The sequence below is a fragment of the Epinephelus lanceolatus genome, chromosome 22 (genome assembly GCF_041903045.1).
Source record: "Epinephelus lanceolatus isolate andai-2023 chromosome 22, ASM4190304v1, whole genome shotgun sequence".
Taxonomy (NCBI): Eukaryota; Metazoa; Chordata; class Actinopteri; order Perciformes; family Serranidae; genus Epinephelus; species Epinephelus lanceolatus.
The window spans coordinates 388,374-409,092 of NC_135755.1; the positions used below are offsets into that span (position 1 = coordinate 388,374).

A 20,719-nucleotide genomic window follows, 5' to 3' on the forward strand; every position below is an offset into this window, starting at 1 on the left:
TTGTTGTGGCAGCGGGTCAGTTGTTGTGGCAGGGGGGTCAACTGATGTGGCGGGGGGGTCAATTGATGTGGCAGCGGGTCAGTTGATGTGGCGGGGGGTCAACTGATGTGGCGGGGGGGTCAATTGATGTGGCAGGGGGATCAACTGATGTGGCAGGGGGGTCAACTGATGTGGCGGGGGGGTCAATTGATGTGGCAGCGGGTCAGTTGTTGTGGCGGGGGGTCAACTGATGTGGCGGGGGGTCAACTGATGTGGCGGGGGGTCAACTGATGTGGCGGGGGGGTCAATTGATGTGGCAGCGGGGTCAACTGATGTGGCAGGGGGGTCAACTGATGTGGCAGGGGGGTCAATTGATGTGGCGGGGGGTCAATTGATGTGGCAGCGGGTCAGTTGTTGTGGCGGGGGGTCAACTGATGTGGCGGGGGGTCAACTGATGTGGCAGCGGGTCAACTGATGTGGCGGGGGGGTCAGTTGATGTGGCAGCGGGTCAGTTGTTGTGGCAGCGGGTCAGTTGATGTGGCAGCGGGTCAGTTGTTGTGGCGGGGGGTCAACTGATGTGGCGGGGGGGGTCAATTGATGTGGCAGGGGGGTCAACTGATGTGGCAGGGGGGTCAACTGATGTGGCGGGGGGGTCAATTGATGTGGCAGCGGGTCAGTTGTGGCGGGGGGTCAACTGATGTGGCGGGGGGGTCAATTGATGTGGCAGGGGGGTCAATTGATGTGGCAGCGGGGTCAACTGATGTGGCAGGGGGGTCAACTGATGTGGCGGGGGGTCAATTGATGTGGCGGGGGGTCAATTGATGTGGCAGGGGGGTCAACTGATGTGGCAGGGGGGTCAACTGATGTGGCAGGGGGGTCAATTGATGTGGCGGGGGGTCAATTGATGTGGCAGCGGGTCAGTTGTTGTGGCGGGGGGTCAACTGATGTGGCGGGGGGTCAACTGATGTGGCGGGGGGTCAGTTGATGTGGCAGCGGGTCAGTTGATGTGGCAGCGGGTCAGTTGATGTGGCAGCGGGTCAGTTGATGTGGCGGGGGGGGTCAATTGATGTGGCGGGGGGTCAATTGATGTGGCGGGGGGTCAACTGATGTGATGGGGGGGGTCAGTTAATGTGGCGGGGGGGTCAGTTAATGTGGCGGGGGGGTCAATTGATGTGGCGGGGGGTCAACTGATGTGATGGGGGGGGTCAGTTGATGTGGCGGGGGGTCAGTTGATGTGGCGGGGGGGTCAGTTGATGTGGCGGGGGGTCAACTGATGTGATGGGGGGGGTCAGTTGATGTGGCGGGGGGTCAGTTGATGTGGCGGGGGGTCAATTGATGTGGCAGCAGGTCAGTTGTTGCGGTGGCAGGTCAGTTGTTGCGGCAGCGGGTCAATTGTTGCGGTGGCAGGTCAGTTGTTGTGGCAGCGGGTCAGTGTGTGTGTGTTGGTGTTGAACTGAGAGAGAAGAAGAAGAACAGGATGTTTCCATGTTTGTTACATAAGTCCTTCCTGTTACATCACTACATGTATAATACAGCTGTGTGGAGCCCTCTGCTGGTCACATACAGGTGTTACACTGACTGAAGGAGACACCTGCAGTTGACTCAACATCTGAGAGGACACCACAGACAGACAGCAGGTACGTCAGTCATCCTGGAGGGTGTACAATGTCTTCTGGGTAACTGTCCCCGTGAGACCACCTCAGTCCAACTACAGTGTCCAAAAAGGACCAAAAAGAAATGTTTGAACTCACCAGACACAGCGTTGTGAGGTGGAGACGTCAGACGTCCTCTGATTGGTCGTCACGAATCAGACACGTCCTGATTCAGATCCATCAGGTACAGACACAACAAGCAGCTACATGTTTGTCCACTAACGTCTGTCCACACGTCCTCTGTCCACACAGCAAACGTTTCTCTTCCCTTTGTTCCCCAGGCCACGCCCCCTCACACCTGTCATCCTGCAGGAAACAGGTGTGTCTACAATACAATACTACAGACTACAGTACTTCATGGTTTAAATACTACAGACTACAGTACTTCATGGTTTAAATACTACAGACTACAGTTCTTCATGGTTTGAATACTACAGTACTTCATGGTTTAAATACTACAGACTGCAGTACTTCTAGGTTTAAATACTACAGACTGCAGTACTTCATGGATTAAATACTACACACTGCAGTACTTCAAGGTTTAAATCTACAGTACTTCATGGTTTAAATACTACAGACTACAGTACTTCATGGTTTAAGTACTACAGACTGCAGTACTTCAAGGTTTAAATCTACAGTACTTCATGGTTTAAATACTACAGACTACAGTACTTCATGGTTTAAGTACTACAGACTGCAGTACTTCAAGGTTTAAATCTACAGTACTTCATGGTTTAAATACTACAGACTACAGTACTTCATGGTTTAAGTACTACAGACTGCAGTACTTCAAGGTTTAAATCTACAGTACTTCATGGTTTAAATACTACAGACTACAGTACTTCATGGATTAAATACTACACACTGCAGTACTTCAAGGTTTAAATCTACAGTACTTCATGGTTTAAATACTACAGACTGCAGTACTTCAAGGTTTAAATACTACAGTACTTCATGGTTTAAATACTACAAACTGCAGTACTTCTAGGTTTAAATACTACAAACTGCAGTACTTCATGGTTTAAATACTACAGACTGCAGTACTTCATGGTCTAAATACTACAGTACTTCATGGTTTAAATACTACAGACTGCAGTACTTCATGGTTTAAATACTACAGTACTTCATGGTTTAAATACTACAGACTGCAGTACTTCTAGGTTTAAATACTACAGACTGCAGTACTTCATGGTCTAAATACTACAGTACTTCATGGTTTAAATACTACAGACTGCAGTACTTCATGGTTTAAATACTACAGACTACAGTACTTCAAGGTTTAAATACTAAAGTACTTCATGGTTTAAGTTCTACAGACTGCAGTACTTCATGGTTTAAATACTACAGTACTTCATGGTTTAAGTACTACAGACTGCAGTGCTTCATGGATTAAATACTACACACTGCAGTACTTCATGGTTTAAATACTACAGTACTTCATGGTTTAAATACTACAGACTGCAGTACTTAATGGTTTAAATACTACAGTACTTCATGGTTTAAATCCTACAGACTGCAGTACTTAATACTACAGTACTTCATGGTTTAAATACTACAGACTGCAGTACTTCATGGTTTAAATACTACAGACTACACTACTTCAAGGTTTAAATACTACAGTACTTCATGGTTTAAGTACTACAGACTGCAGTACTTCATGGTTTAAATACTACAGACTGCAGTTCTTCATGGTTTGAATACTACAGACTGCAGTACTTCGAGGTTTAAATACTACAGACTGCAGTACTTCATGGTTTAAATACTACAGTACTTCATGGTTTAAATACTACAGACTGCAGTACTTCATGGTTTAAATACTACAGACTACAGTACTTCAAGGTTTAAATACTACAGTACTTCATGGTTTAAGTACTACAGACTGCAGTACTTCATGGTTTAAATACTACAGACTGCAGTACTTCATGGTTTAAATACTACAGACTGCAGTACTTCGAGGTTTAAATACTACAGTAATTCATGGTTTAAATACTACAGACTGCAGTACTTCATGGTTTAAATACTACAGACTGCAGTACTTCGAGGTTTAAATACTACAGTACTTCATGGTTTAAGTACTACAGACTGCAGTACTTCATGGTTTAAGTACTACAGACTGCAGTACTTCATGGTTTAAATACTACAGACTGCAGTACTTCGAGGTTTAAATACTACAGTACTTCATGGTTTAAGTACTACAGACTACAGTACTTCAAGGTTTAAATACTACAGTACTTCATGGTTTAAGTACTACAGACTGCAGTACTTCATGGTTTAAATACTACAGACTGCAGTACTTCATGGTTTGAATACTACAGACTGCAGTACTTCGAGGTTTAAATACTACAGACTGCAGTACTTCATGGTTTAAATACTACCGTACTTCATGGTTTAAATACTACAGACTGCAGTACTTCAAGGTTTAAATACTACAGACTGCAGTACTTCATGGTTTAACTACTACAGACTGCAGCACTTCATGGTTTGAATACTACAGACTGCAGTACTTCGAGGTTTAAATACTACAGACTGCAGTACTTAATAGTTTAAATACTACAGTACTTCATGGTTTAAATACTACAGACTGCAGTACTTAATGGTTTAAATACTACAGTACTTCATGGTTTAAATCCTACAGACTGCAGTACCTCTAGGTTTAAATACTACAGACTGCAGTACTTCATGGATTAAATACTACAGTAATTCATGGTTTAAATACTACAGACTGTAGTAATTCATGGTTTAAATACTACAGACTACAGTACTTCAAGGTTTAAATACTACAGTACTTCATGGTTTAAGTACTACAGACTGCAGTACTTCGAGGTTTAAATACTACAGACTGCAGTACTTCATGGTTTAAATACTACAGTACTTCATGGTTTAAATACTACAGAGTGCAGTACTTCAAGGTTTAAAATACTACAGACTACAGTGCTTCAAAGTTTAAATACTACAGTACTTCAAGGTTTAAGTACTACAGACTGCAGTACTTCATGGTTTAAATACTACAGTACTTCATGGTTTAAGTACTACAGACTGCAGTACTTCATGGTTTAAATACTACAGACTGCAGTACTTCGAGGTTTAAATACTACAGACTGTAGTACTTCATGGTTTAAATACTGCAGTACTTCATGGTTTAAACACTACAGACTGCAGTACTTCAAGGTTTAAATACTACAGTACTTCATGGTTTAAATACTACAGACTGCAGTACTTCATGGTTTAAATACTACAGACTGCAGTACTTCATGGTTTAAATACTACAGACTACAGTACTTCAAGGTTTAAATACTACAGTACTTCATGGTTTAAGTACTACAGACTGCAGTACTTCATGGTTTAAATACTACAGACTGCAGTTCTTCATGGTTTGAATACTACAGACTGCAGTACTTCGAGGTTTAAATCCTACAGACTGCAGTACTTCATGGTTTAAATAGTACAGTACTTCATGGTTTAAATACTACAGACTGCAGTACTTCATGGTTTAAATACTACAGACTACAGTACTTCAAGGTTTAAATACTACAGTACTTCATGGTTTAAGTACTACAGACTGCAGTACTTCATGGTTTAAATACTACAGTACTTCATGGTTTAAGTACTACAGACTGCAGTACTTCATGGTTTAAATACTACAGACTGCAGTACTTCGAGATTTAAATACTACAGACTGCAGTACTTCATGGTTTAAATACTACAGTACTTCATGGTTTAAATACTACAGAGTGCAGTACTTCATGGTTTAAATACTACAGTACTTCATGGTTTAAATACTACAGACTGCAGTACTTCAAGGTTTAAATACTACAGACTGCAGTACTTCATGGTTTAACTACTACAGACTGCAGCACTTCATGGTTTGAATACTACAGACTGCAGTACTTCGAGGTTTAAATACTACAGACTGCAGTACTTCATAGTTTAAATACTACAGTACTTCATGGTTTAAATACTACAGACTGCAGTACTTAATGGTTTAAATACTACAGTACTTCATGGTTTAAATCCTACAGACTGCAGTATCTCTAGGTTTAAATACTACAGACTGCAGTACTTCATGGATTAAATACTACAGTAATTCATGGTTTAAATACTACAGACTGCAGTAATTCATGGTTTAAATACTACAGACTACAGTACTTCAAGGTTTAAATACTACAGTTCTTCATGGTTTAAGTACTACAGACTGCAGTACTTCGAGGTTTAAATACTACAGACTGCAGTACTTCATGGTTTAAATACTACAGTACTTCATGGTTTAAATACTACAGAGTGCAGTACTTCATGGTTTAAAATGCTACAGACTACAGTACTTCAAGGTTTAAATACTACAGTACTTCAAGGTTTAAGTACTACAGACTGCAGTACTTCATGGTTTAAATACTACAGTACTTCATGGTTTAAGTACTACAGACTGCAGTACTTCATGGTTTAAATACTACAGACTGCAGTACTTCGAGGTTTAAATACTACAGACTGTAGTACTTCATGGTTTAAATACTACAGTACTTCATGGTTTAAATACTACAGACTGCAGTACTTCAAGGTTTAAATACTACAGTACTTCATGGTTTAAATACTACAGTACTTCATGGTTTAAATACTACAGACTGCGGTACTTCAAGGTTTAAATACTACAGTACTTCATGGTTTAAATACTACAGTACTTCATGGTTTAAGTACTACAGACTGCAGTACTTCATGGTTTAAATACTACAGACTGTAGCACTTCATGGTTCAAATACTACAGTTCTTCATGGTTTAAATACTGCAGTACTTCATGGTTCAAATACTACAGTTCTTCATGGTTTAAATACTGCAGTACTTTATGGTTCAAATACTACAGACTGCAGTACTTCATGGTTTAAATACTACAGACTGTAGCACTTCATGGTTTAAATACTGCAGACTGTAGCACTTCATGGTTCAAATACTACAGTTCTTCATGGTTTAAATACTACAGACTGCAGTACTTCGAGGTTTAAATACTACAGACTGCAGTACTTCATAGTTTAAATACTACAGTACTTCATGGTTTAAATACTACAGACTGCAGTACTTAATGGTTTAAATACTACAGTACTTCATGGTTTAAATCCTACAGACTGCAGTACCTCTAGGTTTAAATACTACAGACTGCAGTACTTCATGGATTAAATACTACAGTAATTCATGGTTTAAATACTACAGACTGCAGTAATTCATGGTTTAAATACTACAGACTACAGTACTTCAAGGTTTAAATACTACAGTTCTTCATGGTTTAAGTACTACAGACTGCAGTACTTCGAGGTTTAAATACTACAGACTGCAGTACTTCATGGTTTAAATACTACAGTACTTCATGGTTTAAATACTACAGAGTGCAGTACTTCATGGTTTAAAATGCTACAGACTGCAGTACTTCAAGGTTTAAATACTACAGTACTTCAAGGTTTAAGTACTACAGACTGCAGTACTTCATGGTTTAAATACTACAGTACTTCATGGTTTAAGTACTACAGACTGCAGTACTTCATGGTTTAAATACTACAGACTGCAGTACTTCGAGGTTTAAATACTACAGACTGTAGTACTTCATGGTTTAAATACTACAGTACTTCATGGTTTAAATACTACAGACTGCAGTACTTCAAGGTTTAAATACTACAGTACTTCATGGTTTAAATACTACAGACTGCGGTACTTCAAGGTTTAAATACTACAGTACTTCATGGTTTAAATACTACAGTACTTCATGGTTTAAGTACTACAGACTGCAGTACTTCATGGTTTAAATACTACAGACTGTAGCACTTCATGGTTCAAATACTACAGTTCTTCATGGTTTAAATACTGCAGTACTTCATGGTTCAAATACTACAGTTCTTCATGGTTTAAATACTGCAGTACTTTATGGTTCAAATACTACAGACTGCAGTACTTCATGGTTTAAATACTACAGACTGTAGCACTTCATGGTTTAAATACTGCAGACTGTAGCACTTCATGGTTCAAATACTACAGTTCTTCATGGTTTAAATACTACAGACTGCAGTACTTCGAGGTTTAAATACTACAGACTGCAGTACTTCATAGTTTAAATACTACAGTACTTCATGGTTTAAATACTACAGACTGCAGTACTTAATGGTTTAAATACTACAGTACTTCATGGTTTAAATCCTACAGACTGCAGTACCTCTAGGTTTAAATACTACAGACTGCAGTACTTCATGGATTAAATACTACAGTAATTCATGGTTTAAATACTACAGACTGCAGTAATTCATGGTTTAAATACTACAGACTACAGTACTTCAAGGTTTAAATACTACAGTTCTTCATGGTTTAAGTACTACAGACTGCAGTACTTCGAGGTTTAAATACTACAGACTGCAGTACTTCATGGTTTAAATACTACAGTACTTCATGGTTTAAATACTACAGAGTGCAGTACTTCATGGTTTAAAATGCTACAGACTACAGTACTTCAAGGTTTAAATACTACAGTACTTCAAGGTTTAAGTACTACAGACTGCAGTACTTCATGGTTTAAATACTACAGTACTTCATGGTTTAAGTACTACAGACTGCAGTACTTCATGGTTTAAATACTACAGACTGCAGTACTTCGAGGTTTAAATACTACAGACTGTAGTACTTCATGGTTTAAATACTACAGTACTTCATGGTTTAAATACTACAGACTGCAGTACTTCAAGGTTTAAATACTACAGTACTTCATGGTTTAAATACTACAGACTGCGGTACTTCAAGGTTTAAATACTACAGTACTTCATGGTTTAAATACTACAGTACTTCATGGTTTAAGTACTACAGACTGCAGTACTTCATGGTTTAAATACTACAGACTGTAGCACTTCATGGTTCAAATACTACAGTTCTTCATGGTTTAAATACTGCAGTACTTCATGGTTCAAATACTACAGTTCTTCATGGTTTAAATACTGCAGTACTTTATGGTTCAAATACTACAGACTGCAGTACTTCATGGTTTAAATACTACAGACTGTAGCACTTCATGGTTTAAATACTGCAGACTGTAGCACTTCATGGTTCAAATACTACAGTTCTTCATGGTTTAAATACTGCAGTACTTCATAGTTTAAATGATGATGTAATAGGCAGGTGGGCGTGGGGGCACGTGGATGGCAGAGGGTGTATGAAAGCGCTCGTGTACCAGCTGTGTTCAGGTGGAGACCACCTGCACTGTAAACAAACCCACGTTCCCAGAAGAGATTGAAACTGTTCGAAGTTTATCCAGTTTGTCCAGAACCTCCAGTCCAGAGGAGACGAGTCAGGATGGAGACAGAGCTGCAGCTTGATTCCCACTGTGCAGTGGACATGCAGTGAAATGTGCTGGGACCAGAACCGAGGTTTTGTCATGGGAGGTGGAAGAGGCTCCGGGTTCCTGGTTAATGGAGGATATTCATTTGAATCAAGGATGTCGCATCGATTCGTCAAGTGGAAGTCTTTGTTTGCCGGAGTGTGAAAAGAAAGATCCACCAATCACAGCCCAGGGCCGATGATGTGGATGTGATGGAGTAGAGCTAGACGGGGCTTTGGGTTTAGCTTAGGGCTGCAGCCAGGGGTCCTCAGGGACAGCGACCTGGGTGTGCAAAGAATCAGCGGCTGGAGCGGTGGCAGTGGGCGGATTTACCATAGTAATTTACAGTCCACTCATCCGTTTGCCAAAATTCTTAATTCAGTCAAAGGCTGTTATTAAAAACTACCAGGCTCCAAAAACCGTTTGGTAAAGGTGGCTTAAAACCATGTAGGAGTCAGTTTATGGACGAACAAACCACGGCCTGCCACTTCTGTGGTGTGTCTCCTTGTGTGTCTGTACGAGGACAACAGTGTCTCTGCAGGACAACAGTGTGTCTTTACAGGAGGACAGTGTGTCCACAGTGAATTAGAAGAGACAGAGACAGACAGACGAAGTGCGTTTTTCCTCAGTTTATTAGAAAAGTGGACATCTCTACAGGAGGACAATGTGTCTCTACAGGAGGACAATGTGTCTCTACAGGAGGACAGTGAAACAAAGCAACAGAAAAAGCTCCAGTAAGAAAATAAAAAACAACAACATCATGATGATGATGATGATGATGATGATGATGATGAAGGGGGGGGGCGGGAGGGGGGGGGTGTCCATGGTAACACACAGGGGTGGGAGTGGGGGTGCAGGGGTAACCATGGTAACAGTGAGGTGGGGGGGGGGGGTTAACTCTACTGTCCTCTGGTGACGGACAGTTTAACATCTGATGACCTCTGACACACACAATCTCACACACACGTTACTGAAAGCCATCACACGCGCACGCACACACACACACACACACACACACACACACACACACACACACCATTATCACACACATACACACACTCACACAAACACACACTGCGACACACACTCACTCTGGTCCTGTGTGTGTGTTTCAGAGCGACCCATCTGTCAGGTTCAGAACACTGATGATTACTGATTATTGATTATTGATCATATGATCAACGGTTTAAAATCTGATCTTTGATACAGGAAGTCTGATTCAGTCACATGACCTCGTGTCAACTGATCCATGTGGTCTACCTACCTAAAACCAGTTAACACACTGAACTGAGTAAGTGCCATCATTGATCGATCAGCTGATCGTTAATCAATAACTGATCAACAGGAAACATTGGACAGGTTCCCACAGAGACGTCTCCACATCATCTCTGTTAAAACTCAGGTGTTAATGAGATATGATGTCCTCCACCTGCTGAGAGACAAACACGTCTTTACCTGAAGAGTTCTCCGGACTCTCCTCAGAACCGATCTGAACACGTCTTTACCTGAGGAGTTCTCCGGACTCTCCTCAGAACCGATCTGAACACGTCTTTACCTGAAGAGTTCTCCGGACTCTCCTCAGAACCGATCTGAACACGTCTTTACCTGAAGAGTTCTCCGGACTCTCCTCAGAACCGATCTGAACACGTCTTTACCTGAGGAGTTCTCCGGACTCTCCTCAGAGCCGATCTGAACACGTCTTTACCTGAGGAGTTCGCTGTACTCTCCTCAGAACCGATCTGAACACGTCTTTACCTGAGGAGTTCGCTGTACTCTCCTCAGAACCGATCTGAACACGTCTTTACCTGAGGAGTTCGCTGTACTCTCCTCAGAACCGATCTGAACACGTCTTTACCTGAGGAGTTCTCCTGACGTGTAGAGTTACTGTGATGATGTTCAGTCTGTATTTGTACCAAAGTGCGATACCTGCAGTCTTGCAGGTGTGTGAACAGTAGGTACAGGTACAGTCTGACGCAGGTACAGTCTGGTACAGGTACAGTCTGACACAGGTACAGTCTGGTACAGGTACAGTCCGACTCTGGTGCAGGTACAGTCTGGTACAGGTACAGTCCGACTCTGGTGCAGGTACAGTCTGGTACAGGTACAGTCTGACTCTGGTGCAGGTACAGTCTGGTACAGGTGAAGTCTGACACAAGTACAGTCTGGTACAGGTACAGTCTGGTACAGGTACAGTCTGGTACAGGTGAAGTCTGACACAAGTACAGTCTGACACAGGTACAGTCTGGTACAGGTAAAGTCTGACACAAGTACAGTCTGGTACAGGTACAGTCTGACTCTGGTGCAGGTACAGTCTGGTACAGGTACAGTCTGACTCTGGTGCAGGTACAGTCTGGTACAGGTACAGTCTGACTCTGGTACAGGTACAGTCTGGTACAGGTACAGTCTGACTCTGGTACAGGTGAAGTCTGACACAGGTACAGTCTGGTACAGGTACAGTCTGACTCTGGTGCAGGTACAGTCTGGTACAGGTACAGTCTGACTCTGGTACAGTCTGGTACAGGTACAGTCTGACTCTGGTGCAGGTACAGTCTGGTACAGGTACAGTCTGACTCTGGTGCAAGTACAGACTGGTACAGGTACAGTCTGACTCTGGTGCAGGTACAGTCTGGTACAGGTAAAGTCTGACACAAGTACAGTCTGGTACAGGTACAGTCTGACTCTGGTGCAAGTACAGTCTGGTACAGGTACAGTCTGACTCTGGTGCAAGTACAGTCTGGTACAGGTACAGTCTGACTCTGGTACAGGTAAAGTCTGACTGGTACAGGTACAGTTCGGTACAGGTACAGTCTAGTGTATCATATGGAAGACATTTAAAAACACGAGGTGAGCGTTTGTCCCGACTTTGGTCCGGTTTCTATGATGACATCACATGACTTTACACCAATCACGACAAAGCTTTTAAACAGTTAACACTATTGATTCTGTCACAGAATAGCTGCTCCTGATTGGCTGGCAGCTGGCTGAGCTTACCTTTACCCTCACCTGTCCCTCTTCTTCTTCTACTCTCCCTAATATCACCTGCAGCAGGAAGTCATCATGGCCGCCACGCTCAGAGCTTCACTTCCTTTCTGAACAACAACTTTCTGAGTTACAAACAGGCGAGATACAAACAGGTATGCTACACACAGGTGTGTTACCTACAGGTGTATAGGCTACACCTGTAGGTAACACACCTGTGTAACATACACCAGTGTGTAAGTCCCTTATTTGACACGTCTACGTATAACACACCTCTGTGTGACTCACCTGTGTGTTTTGAGCTGTGTCAGTGTGTAACACACCTGTATGTGTGTGTGTGTGTGTGTATTAGACAGCATCAGTGTGTCTGGTCCGTGTCAGACTCCTCATCTGTCTCGTCCTCTGAAACACACACACACCTGTCTCACACACTCTCCGTATCTCTTTCTCTCATCCAGCTGCAGCTCTTCGTTTCTACTCGTCATCCTCCTCCTCCTCATCTTCATCCTCTCCCTCATCATCCTCCTCTTCCTCTCCTCCCTGAGCTGAGGAGCCAGGATTCCTGCTGGCGTACGTTCCGCCGCCGCGGTACGCCACCATGTCCTGTCAGAAACACACAGGAAATTCATTATTGATGAACATTAATGTGTTCATCAGTGACTACACACAGACACTAGGCCCGCCCCCGGCAGTCGACCAGAAAGGTCATTAGTCAGCAAGATTTCATTGGTCGCTTAGTCGCAGAGAAAAAACATAAACATGAAACTCTATTAGGAGCTGCACCTTGTCATAATAAATCCAAACCTACATGATGCATCATGTGAAACATGGAAGTAGCTACATGCCCATTAGCCCACAGCGTCATTAACAGACAGCTCGCTCAGTGTGTGACGTGCACTTGGAGATAAAATATAGGCCTATATTAATGAAGGTTCATTAGTACGGTTTGTATTTCTCTGTAATGTAGCACAGTGTTAACAATGTTACTGATACTATTCTTTCTCACACCTTCAACTTAGGGCTGGGCGGTATGACCTAAAATTCATATCATGGTATAAATCGAATCCCTTCACGGTAACGGTATATATCGCGGTATAAATTTAAGTGTAAAAGTTATAATAGAAGTGTTTCTGAATGGGTTTTGTAGTCCCTTAGCAAAGCTAAATTGATTAAAAAAACAACAATAACAAAAGCAAAGATATAATGAATTTTTTAGAGCATTTATTGTGCAGAATGCAGATCTCAAAACTCAAAATTAAAACCCAGCACTCTATGGTGCAAAATGTACCCTGGGATCTATATCAAAAGGTAATTTCCTTCTTTTAGCAAAATCCTAAATGACTGAGTTGTGTTTTTTCCACCTGGACCTTTATGCTCTGCCATTTCTCCTCTAATCATCACGCTGTAACCTGTGACAGGCTGCTATGATACCACAACTATCACACATTCACATACGGAGTTTTTTGTGGAGCCCCTAGCGTCACATAGGTTTACATTACCAAAGGTTTATGACAAACTCTCTTGCCGAAAACCAACTCCCGTGTGCGCACGGCGAGAGAGGAGAGGGAGAGATGCTGTGCTGTTGCCAGAGGAGACACTGAACAAGTTCCCTCTGAGCAGTAAGTCGCTAAAAGAGTCTGAGAAGTCCGGGGCTGTTCATAAGACATTAACTCACTCACTCACAAGTTCTCCAGCAACGCATGTTGCACGTGCTACGCTAAATCACGGACATGAACCAGCTCCTCTTGCTCCGCTGTCTCTGTGCTCGCAGCCAATAGGCTCGTTCGAGATGAACTGCACCTCGCCTGGAAAGTAGATGAGAGCAGGCGGCCGCAGCGGGGGGCGGTGACAAAAAGCCGCAGTGAAGTCGGACCATTTCCAGCAGCCTTCAGTCCGTACAGGAAGTCACAGACACACTCACATCCTGTCTGGAATGATTCTGTTCATTAAAAAAGTGATCAGACCCATATATCAGTTTGTTTTCACCATCAGTCACACACCATGTTTTCTGTTCACAGAATAAACCTTCAGGTCAGACAAATACAATCTTAATCTCTAAAATTCAACAAAAATGAGTAGTTTATCTAAAACGTCATATTGTTGAGTCGACATCTGAACCAATCAGCTGTTAGATCAGGTGAGAGCCAGGCGGTGCAGTCGGTGGAGAGCAACTGCAGCACCTGGCTCTAAAAACTGCGGCCGCCTCGCTCTCGCGGTTTAATCGCCGTCCACTTTTGTAATACGTCAGAGCAAGTCGGGATGAAGTCGGACACAAAACTAACCGGCATGGATTGTGCGCCAATCGCCGGTGATCGAATCTGCGCAGGCCTGGCTCATCTCCAACGAACCTATTTTCACACTGAGGCAGGTGTGATGACGTCATCGACGATAGAATGGTAGAGCACAAATCTCTACCATGGGCCAAATTTATATCATTTCTACCGTCTACCGCATATACTGTGCAGCCCTACTTCAACTCAAACCACCAAAATATATCATTTCATCATTACATTCATATCAGAAACATGCAGGAGACTAGTCCACTGATGGACCGTGATGAGGACCGCCGGTCCACTGATGGACCCTGATGAGGACCGCTGGTCCACTGATGGACCCTGATGAGGACCGCTGGTCCACTGATGGACACTGATGAGGATTGTCGGTCCACCGGTGGACCGTGATGAAGACTGTTGGTCCACTGATGGATCCTGATGAGGACACACACACGTCTTCTACCTATTTACAACCACAGTAACTACACACTGAACACACATCTCATGCTCTCTGTCACTACACTAACCACAGTAAAAACCTGTCTCTGTGTCACTGTCACTAACCCGGTCGTATTTCTCTCGTAGTTTCTGGGCCTTCTCCTCGTAGGGCAGTTTCTCAGACTGGGACAGTTTGCTCCACATCTCTCCCAGTTTCTTGGCACAGTCTCCTATAGACAGACCAGGAAACTGCTGCTTCACACTGGGACGGTACTCACTGCAGAACACAAAGAACGCAGACCTGCAGACAGACAGACAGGTTAACCATTAGTGTGAATAAAGGTCTGTTGTGATGAGCCTCAGCCTGATCACAGATCAGTTCACCATCAGAGAGCGTCTCCTGATTGACAGACCAGAGGACCCTCAGCTGTACGTCTCAGTGTGTGCTGCCCTCTGCTGGCAGACATCAGTCACACACTGATCGGCCAAAACATTAAACCCACTGACAGGTGAAGTGGACAACACTGATCTTCTTGTTACAGCACAATATTATGCTGGGAACCCCTTGGGTCCTGATATTTATGTTGATGCTACTTGATGTGCTCCACCCACCCAAACACCGTTACAGACCAAGTAAACCCCCCCCATGGCAGCAGCACTTCGATGGCAGTGCCCTCCAGCAGGACAGTGCACCCCGCCACACCTCAAAAGCTTCTCACGACCCCAGGAACAGCACAAAGACCTCAAGGTGTCGACTTTGCTCCAAAATACCCCAGATCCCCATCTGATTGAACATTTGAGGGACGCGTTGGTACCCCAGAGGTACCTCTGATCCAAGGTGGGTGCTCCTTGGGTCGGACTTGGTTCTGACCTGTTAAGACATGGACACATGACCTCTAGAGGGTGTCCTTTGGTGTCTTCAGATCTTTTGAGTCCCCTGGGTTGTGAGGTGGGGTACCAGCATGTCCCACAGATGTTTGATCAGACTGGGATCCAAGGAATTGGAGGTGTCAGGTGGCAACCACAAGAACAAAGAACCCAAGATTTCCCAACAGAACATTGTGCTGTGACAAGATGCTCAGTGTTGTTTGGCTGATCGGTTTATTGCTCTCTCTGTGTGTGTGTGTGTGTGTGTGTGTGTGTGTGTGTGATGTCTTACGGGGGTCTTTTGGGAGCGTTGGGGTCTTTCCTCTTGCGCCCCCTCTTTCCAAAGCCCTTGGGGGGGATGTAGTCTCTCATCTCTCTGTTGTAACGCACCTTGTCGGCCTTTGCCATGTCCTCGAAACACTTCTTATCACTGGCTGTCAGAGCCTGAAATACACACACACACACACACACACACACAGAGTCAGAACCTCATGTGAGGTCTGTCAGTAGATAAATCACCTGTGGTAAAGGTCAAAGGAATAAAACATGTGGTACTGGTTCAGGTGAGACTCCACAGGTGGAAACTGGTGTTTAATAATAAAACTTGAATGAAATCAAAACAGAGGTTGTCCTGTTCGGTCTCCCTGGTCTGGTTCAGGTCCTTGCCAGCTCCCTTGGCCCACTAGCACCTCACATGGGATCCCACGCCAGGAATCTTGGTGTGATTATTGATGGTGCTTTTAAGCCAGACAAACAGGTCACCTCAGTGGTCTAAGTCTAGCTTTTTTCAGCTGAGGCTTTTAGCCAAAGTTAAACCCTATCTTAGCCAGAAAGACCTCGATAAAATTATCCATGCTTTTATTACCTCTTGCTTAGATTACTGTAACTCCCTGTACGTCTGCATTGAGCAGTCAGAGCTTGACCGTCTGCAGCTTGTTCAAAATGCAGCAGCTCGTCTCCTAACTGGGACAAAGAAATGCGAGCATATAACTCTGGTGCTCTCTTCACTTCACTGGCTTCTGGTTAGGTACAGGATTGATTTTAAGATTCTTTTATTTGTTTTTAAGTCTCTGAATGGGCTGGCTCCGGAATACCTATCTGACCTTAAGTTGCATCGGCCCTCCAGAGCCCTCAGATCAGCGAATCAGATGGTCTTGGATGTTCCTCGATCACCCTTAAAAACTAGAGGAGATTGAGCCTTTGCAGTCGTGAAAGTCACCAATTTCACCTCTCTGCGGTTTCTGTGAAAAACACTTCGATGATAAGTAACGTCACTAAAAGTCACTAAAACAGTCTTCTTTCACCTTAAAAACATTTCTCGCCTCCGCCCCTCACTCTCTCGCAATGCTGCCGAAGCCCTGATCCACGCCTTCATTCCATCCCACCTTGACTATTGCAATAGCATCATTTATGGCCCAACCTCCAAACTCCTCAATAAACTCCAATACATCCAAAACTCTGTCGCCCGCCTCCTCACTCACACCTGCTCCCGCGACCACATCACCCCTGTCCTTCAAAACCTCCAATGGCTCCCTGTTCCACAACGCATCCACTTCAAACTCCTCCTACTCACCCATAAAGCCCTCCACAACCAGGCCCCCTCTTACCTCACAGACCTGCTCCACCCTTACACCCCTTCCTGCAGCCTCCGCTCTTCCAATGCCAACCTTCTCACCATCCCCAAGACCAAGCACAGAACCTGGGGGGACAGAGCCTTCTCCGTTGCTGCCCCCACCCTCTGGAACTCCCTCCCAAAACACATCCGTGAATGCACTGACCTCCCATCATTCAAATCACTACTCAAAACTCACCTGTTCTGTTTTGCTTTTAATGTTTAGCTACTTTTATTCATTTATTTGTTTTTTCACTCCCGTTGCTATTCTTCTTTGTCTTCGATGTCTTTTGCTGAAAATTGCTTTTTGATATGTTTGAACCGTCTCTGTAAAGTGACTTTGAGAACTCTGAAAAGCGCTTTATAAATAAAATGTATTATTATTACTATTATTATTATTATCGTCAGGTAACATCACAGATCTTATGTTCACCATCACGGTGATGATGAGGTGAGTCTCTATGGACATGTGGACAATGAGTTTAACGCGACCTGTCAGAGTTTAACACATCAGGGACGCAGGACACGGACCCACAAACATCACTGACTTACTAACGTCGAAGGGACGCAGGTTTGAATCTCATTTCCATACATGTGTGCTCACTGTGTTAATGTCTCATTATAGGAGACGCTGGTTTTATACATCACATCCAGTTACTCAACGTTTAACAGCTGATTCTATTTTAATGGTCAAACTCTGACACTGTGTTGGTTTTTGTGTCCTGCTGAGGGCACAAGCTGCGAGAAGAGAACATGATTTATAGACGCCATGTGAGGAGATGAATTATTTAATAAAGGGGCTCAACACCAGCTGGACAGACGAGGGAGCACCACACTTTATTATCCACATTTCAGTAAAAACAATCTGACTTATTGATTTGAGTTTTTTAAAGTCAGTTGGAGAAATCTTTTGTTACGAACACGTTGACTTTAGATCTGCGGTCTCTTCTGATGGGATCATCACCACGCTCACACTCTGACCTCCTGATGTCAGCTCCATCAGGTGGGAACACTTCAGCAGGACTCAGAGGTGAACAGTGTTTAGAAGACTCTGCCTGTCTGTCCTCACCCACCTGCCTGTCTGTCCTCACCCACCTGTCTGTCAGTCCTCACCTACCTGTCCGTCTTACCTTCCATCTCTCGGAGCATTTCTTGGAGAACTCGGCAAAGTTGACCGACTGCTCAGGGTTCTTCTTCCGGTGTTCCTCTCTACACGTCTGGACGAAGAAGGCGTACGCCGACGTCTTCCCCTTCGGCTTGTTGACGTCTTTACGCATCATACTGGCGGCCTGACAGACAGACAGACGGGTACAGATATAAAAGGAGAATGATTGATCTGACTGAACTGATTAATTAGTTCATTTGCATTGTTTTCAGTAGTTGTGTTTGTTTTTTATTTCAGTGTGAACAGAATATACAGTCTATAACAACATGATCAATAATCAATTATTACATCATGCTGACACTAGTTTCATCATTGATCAGTGTAGATAATATTAAATGTTGATCATTTCGTGAGTACCGCTCAGCTGACAGTGACGCCTGAGACAAAACATCTGAAACAAGCTGGCTGCATGTTATTGATTATCATGCTGATCATATGTTACAGCTGATCTGGTGTCTCGGAGCAGAGACAGATGTCCACACGTGTCCCCAGGAGACGTCTTCAGACACAGTTAATACAACATGTACAACAAAGAAAAGCGACTGGATGAAGGAGGTGAAGTGATGATGATGATGATGAAGAACACTGGTGGTGATATTTTACACTCAGTGTGGACAGAAGGAGACGCAGACAGATTGTTTAATAACAATATTTAAGATGACTGCATAGTGTTGACGCTGACACCACCCGCTGATGAAAGGATGAATCAAAGTGAAAATCATAAATGAAGTGATTAAATCTTTATTCAGCTTTAATTAAATTCATACATGTGAAGTGAGGGGTGAAAACATTTGGGTGGACTGACCCTTTAACCTGAGAGTCTGCTTTTGTTCACAATCTGAATTTAACCTTGTCAAATGTTTAAACATGTTTTATTAAACATCACATTTGACCACAGAGCACATCAACTTCCTCCGTCCTCCGTCACACCGCGTCCCGTTAACGGCCCGTTACACGGTGAAATAACGGTCCTCCGGCGGTGTAACGGGCTGATTGAGAATAACAAAGAGAACAAAGTGGGGATCCATTTTCTCAGCCGGGGAGCCCGGAGGCCCACCGACCCACACCGGACCCTCTGTCGGTCCGGGACTGTGCCGGGACATCCCGCCGGGGCCGGAGCCGGTTCCTCCGCTCCGCCTGTGACTGGGAGTCTACGAGCCGTAGAGATGAACGAAAACCGGAGCTAGCCGCGTCTTCTATGGACATGTACGGAGTGCTGCAGTTAGCCTAGCCATGCTAACAGAACAATGGGCCACCATTTGCTTCCCGCCCTCTGCAGGGCCAGCCGCCCCATCCCCCTCCGCTAGCAGCAGGCTAACGGGCTAGCATCAAAGAAAAAACACCATGTCAGAGCAACACAAAGAGCAGCTTTCTGCTCACACTCCGTGGGCTTCATCTTTATCACCACGGAGCCGTTTTTATTCCAAACGGCCGCATTTGCAACGGAAACACGGTGTCGGTACAACAGCTACGCATTTTCAATGCAGGGCTCCGGTTATGCTCCGGAGAGGTCAGCGTTGTATGGACGGGATAAGGCTATTCCCTGGCATTCATATTCCATAATGGGCGTTTCGTGTTTACAACAACACGTCTCGGTCAGTCCGCTCCGTGCGCCCGCGGAGACCCGAACAAATATCCGCCACACTGTGCCCGTTACAGCGGCCATTTTATTCCCGTTTCAGCCTCATTCACGGACCTTTTATCACCAGATTTTGCACAGCACTGAAAAACCGGTGACTCAAAGCTAACTCGTTTTCCGTTAACTGCGCGTGCCGCAGCGGGAGGAGGATGGACGGGGTACTCACTCGTCAGGAGGGCCGGTACAGGCTGCAGCAGAGTCCGGGTCGGTTCTGGTCGGTTCCTGTCGGTCCTTCTTGTTGTTGTTTGGTGGCTGAAGCAGCGACTCACTGGTGATTCACTTTCAAACTGGGTCGAGCTCGAGCCCGACCACGCCCCCCAGCAACGCCCCCATTCAGAGGGCGGGAACTGGGCCGGCCAACCTGGGCGGAGCTCGTCCTGATACTCGTCTGTGATTGGCTCACGGGGCCGCAAGTCAAAGCTCGTTGCAACGCGGCTCCGCCCCGCCCAGCAACGACAGCAGGGCGGGAAATCTACGCGGAGGGAGTTTGGACGCCTGCGTCTGATTGGTCAGAGGCAGTGTCTGTCAGATCAAACAGCCAATGGGTGGCGAGGTGGAGGAGGGGCGACAGGGCCGAAGATGGAGATTGTGTAATGGAAAAGGTTCCGTTATTATTATTATTTATTATTATTATTACTATTACTATTATTATTATTAATAATAATAATATTATTGATGATGATGAAGAAATAAAACTAAAGAATACTTTAGCATTTGAAGGCTGCGTGTTCAGTCAGTGTGTCTCTGGTTGAGGGGCCGTGTTCCTCCTGTATCAGGTA

General features: G+C 44.3%; 2 protein-coding genes across 2 annotated transcripts; both read right to left on the reverse strand.

Moving 5' to 3' along the window:
* Positions 1 to 9,581: 9,581 nt before the first annotated feature.
* On the reverse strand, positions 9,582 to 12,400 carry LOC144459907 (uncharacterized). Its single transcript, XM_078164711.1, has 3 exons — positions 12,377 to 12,400; positions 11,264 to 11,842; positions 9,582 to 11,117 (listed from the first exon to the last, which is right to left on the reverse strand). The coding sequence occupies exons 1-3, from the start codon at positions 12,398 to 12,400 to the stop codon at positions 10,746 to 10,748; spliced, it is 975 nt and encodes a 324-aa protein (XP_078020837.1). The 3' UTR covers positions 9,582 to 10,745.
* Positions 12,277 to 20,264, reverse strand: LOC117246117 (high mobility group protein B2-like). The gene is made up of 5 exons (XM_033609856.2): positions 20,107 to 20,264; positions 18,267 to 18,425; positions 15,817 to 15,968; positions 14,784 to 14,958; positions 12,277 to 12,549 (listed from the first exon to the last, which is right to left on the reverse strand). The coding sequence occupies exons 2-5, from the start codon at positions 18,414 to 18,416 to the stop codon at positions 12,421 to 12,423; spliced, it is 606 nt and encodes a 201-aa protein (XP_033465747.2). The 5' UTR covers positions 18,417 to 18,425; positions 20,107 to 20,264; the 3' UTR covers positions 12,277 to 12,420.
* Between the last annotated feature and the right edge of the window lie 455 nt (positions 20,265 to 20,719).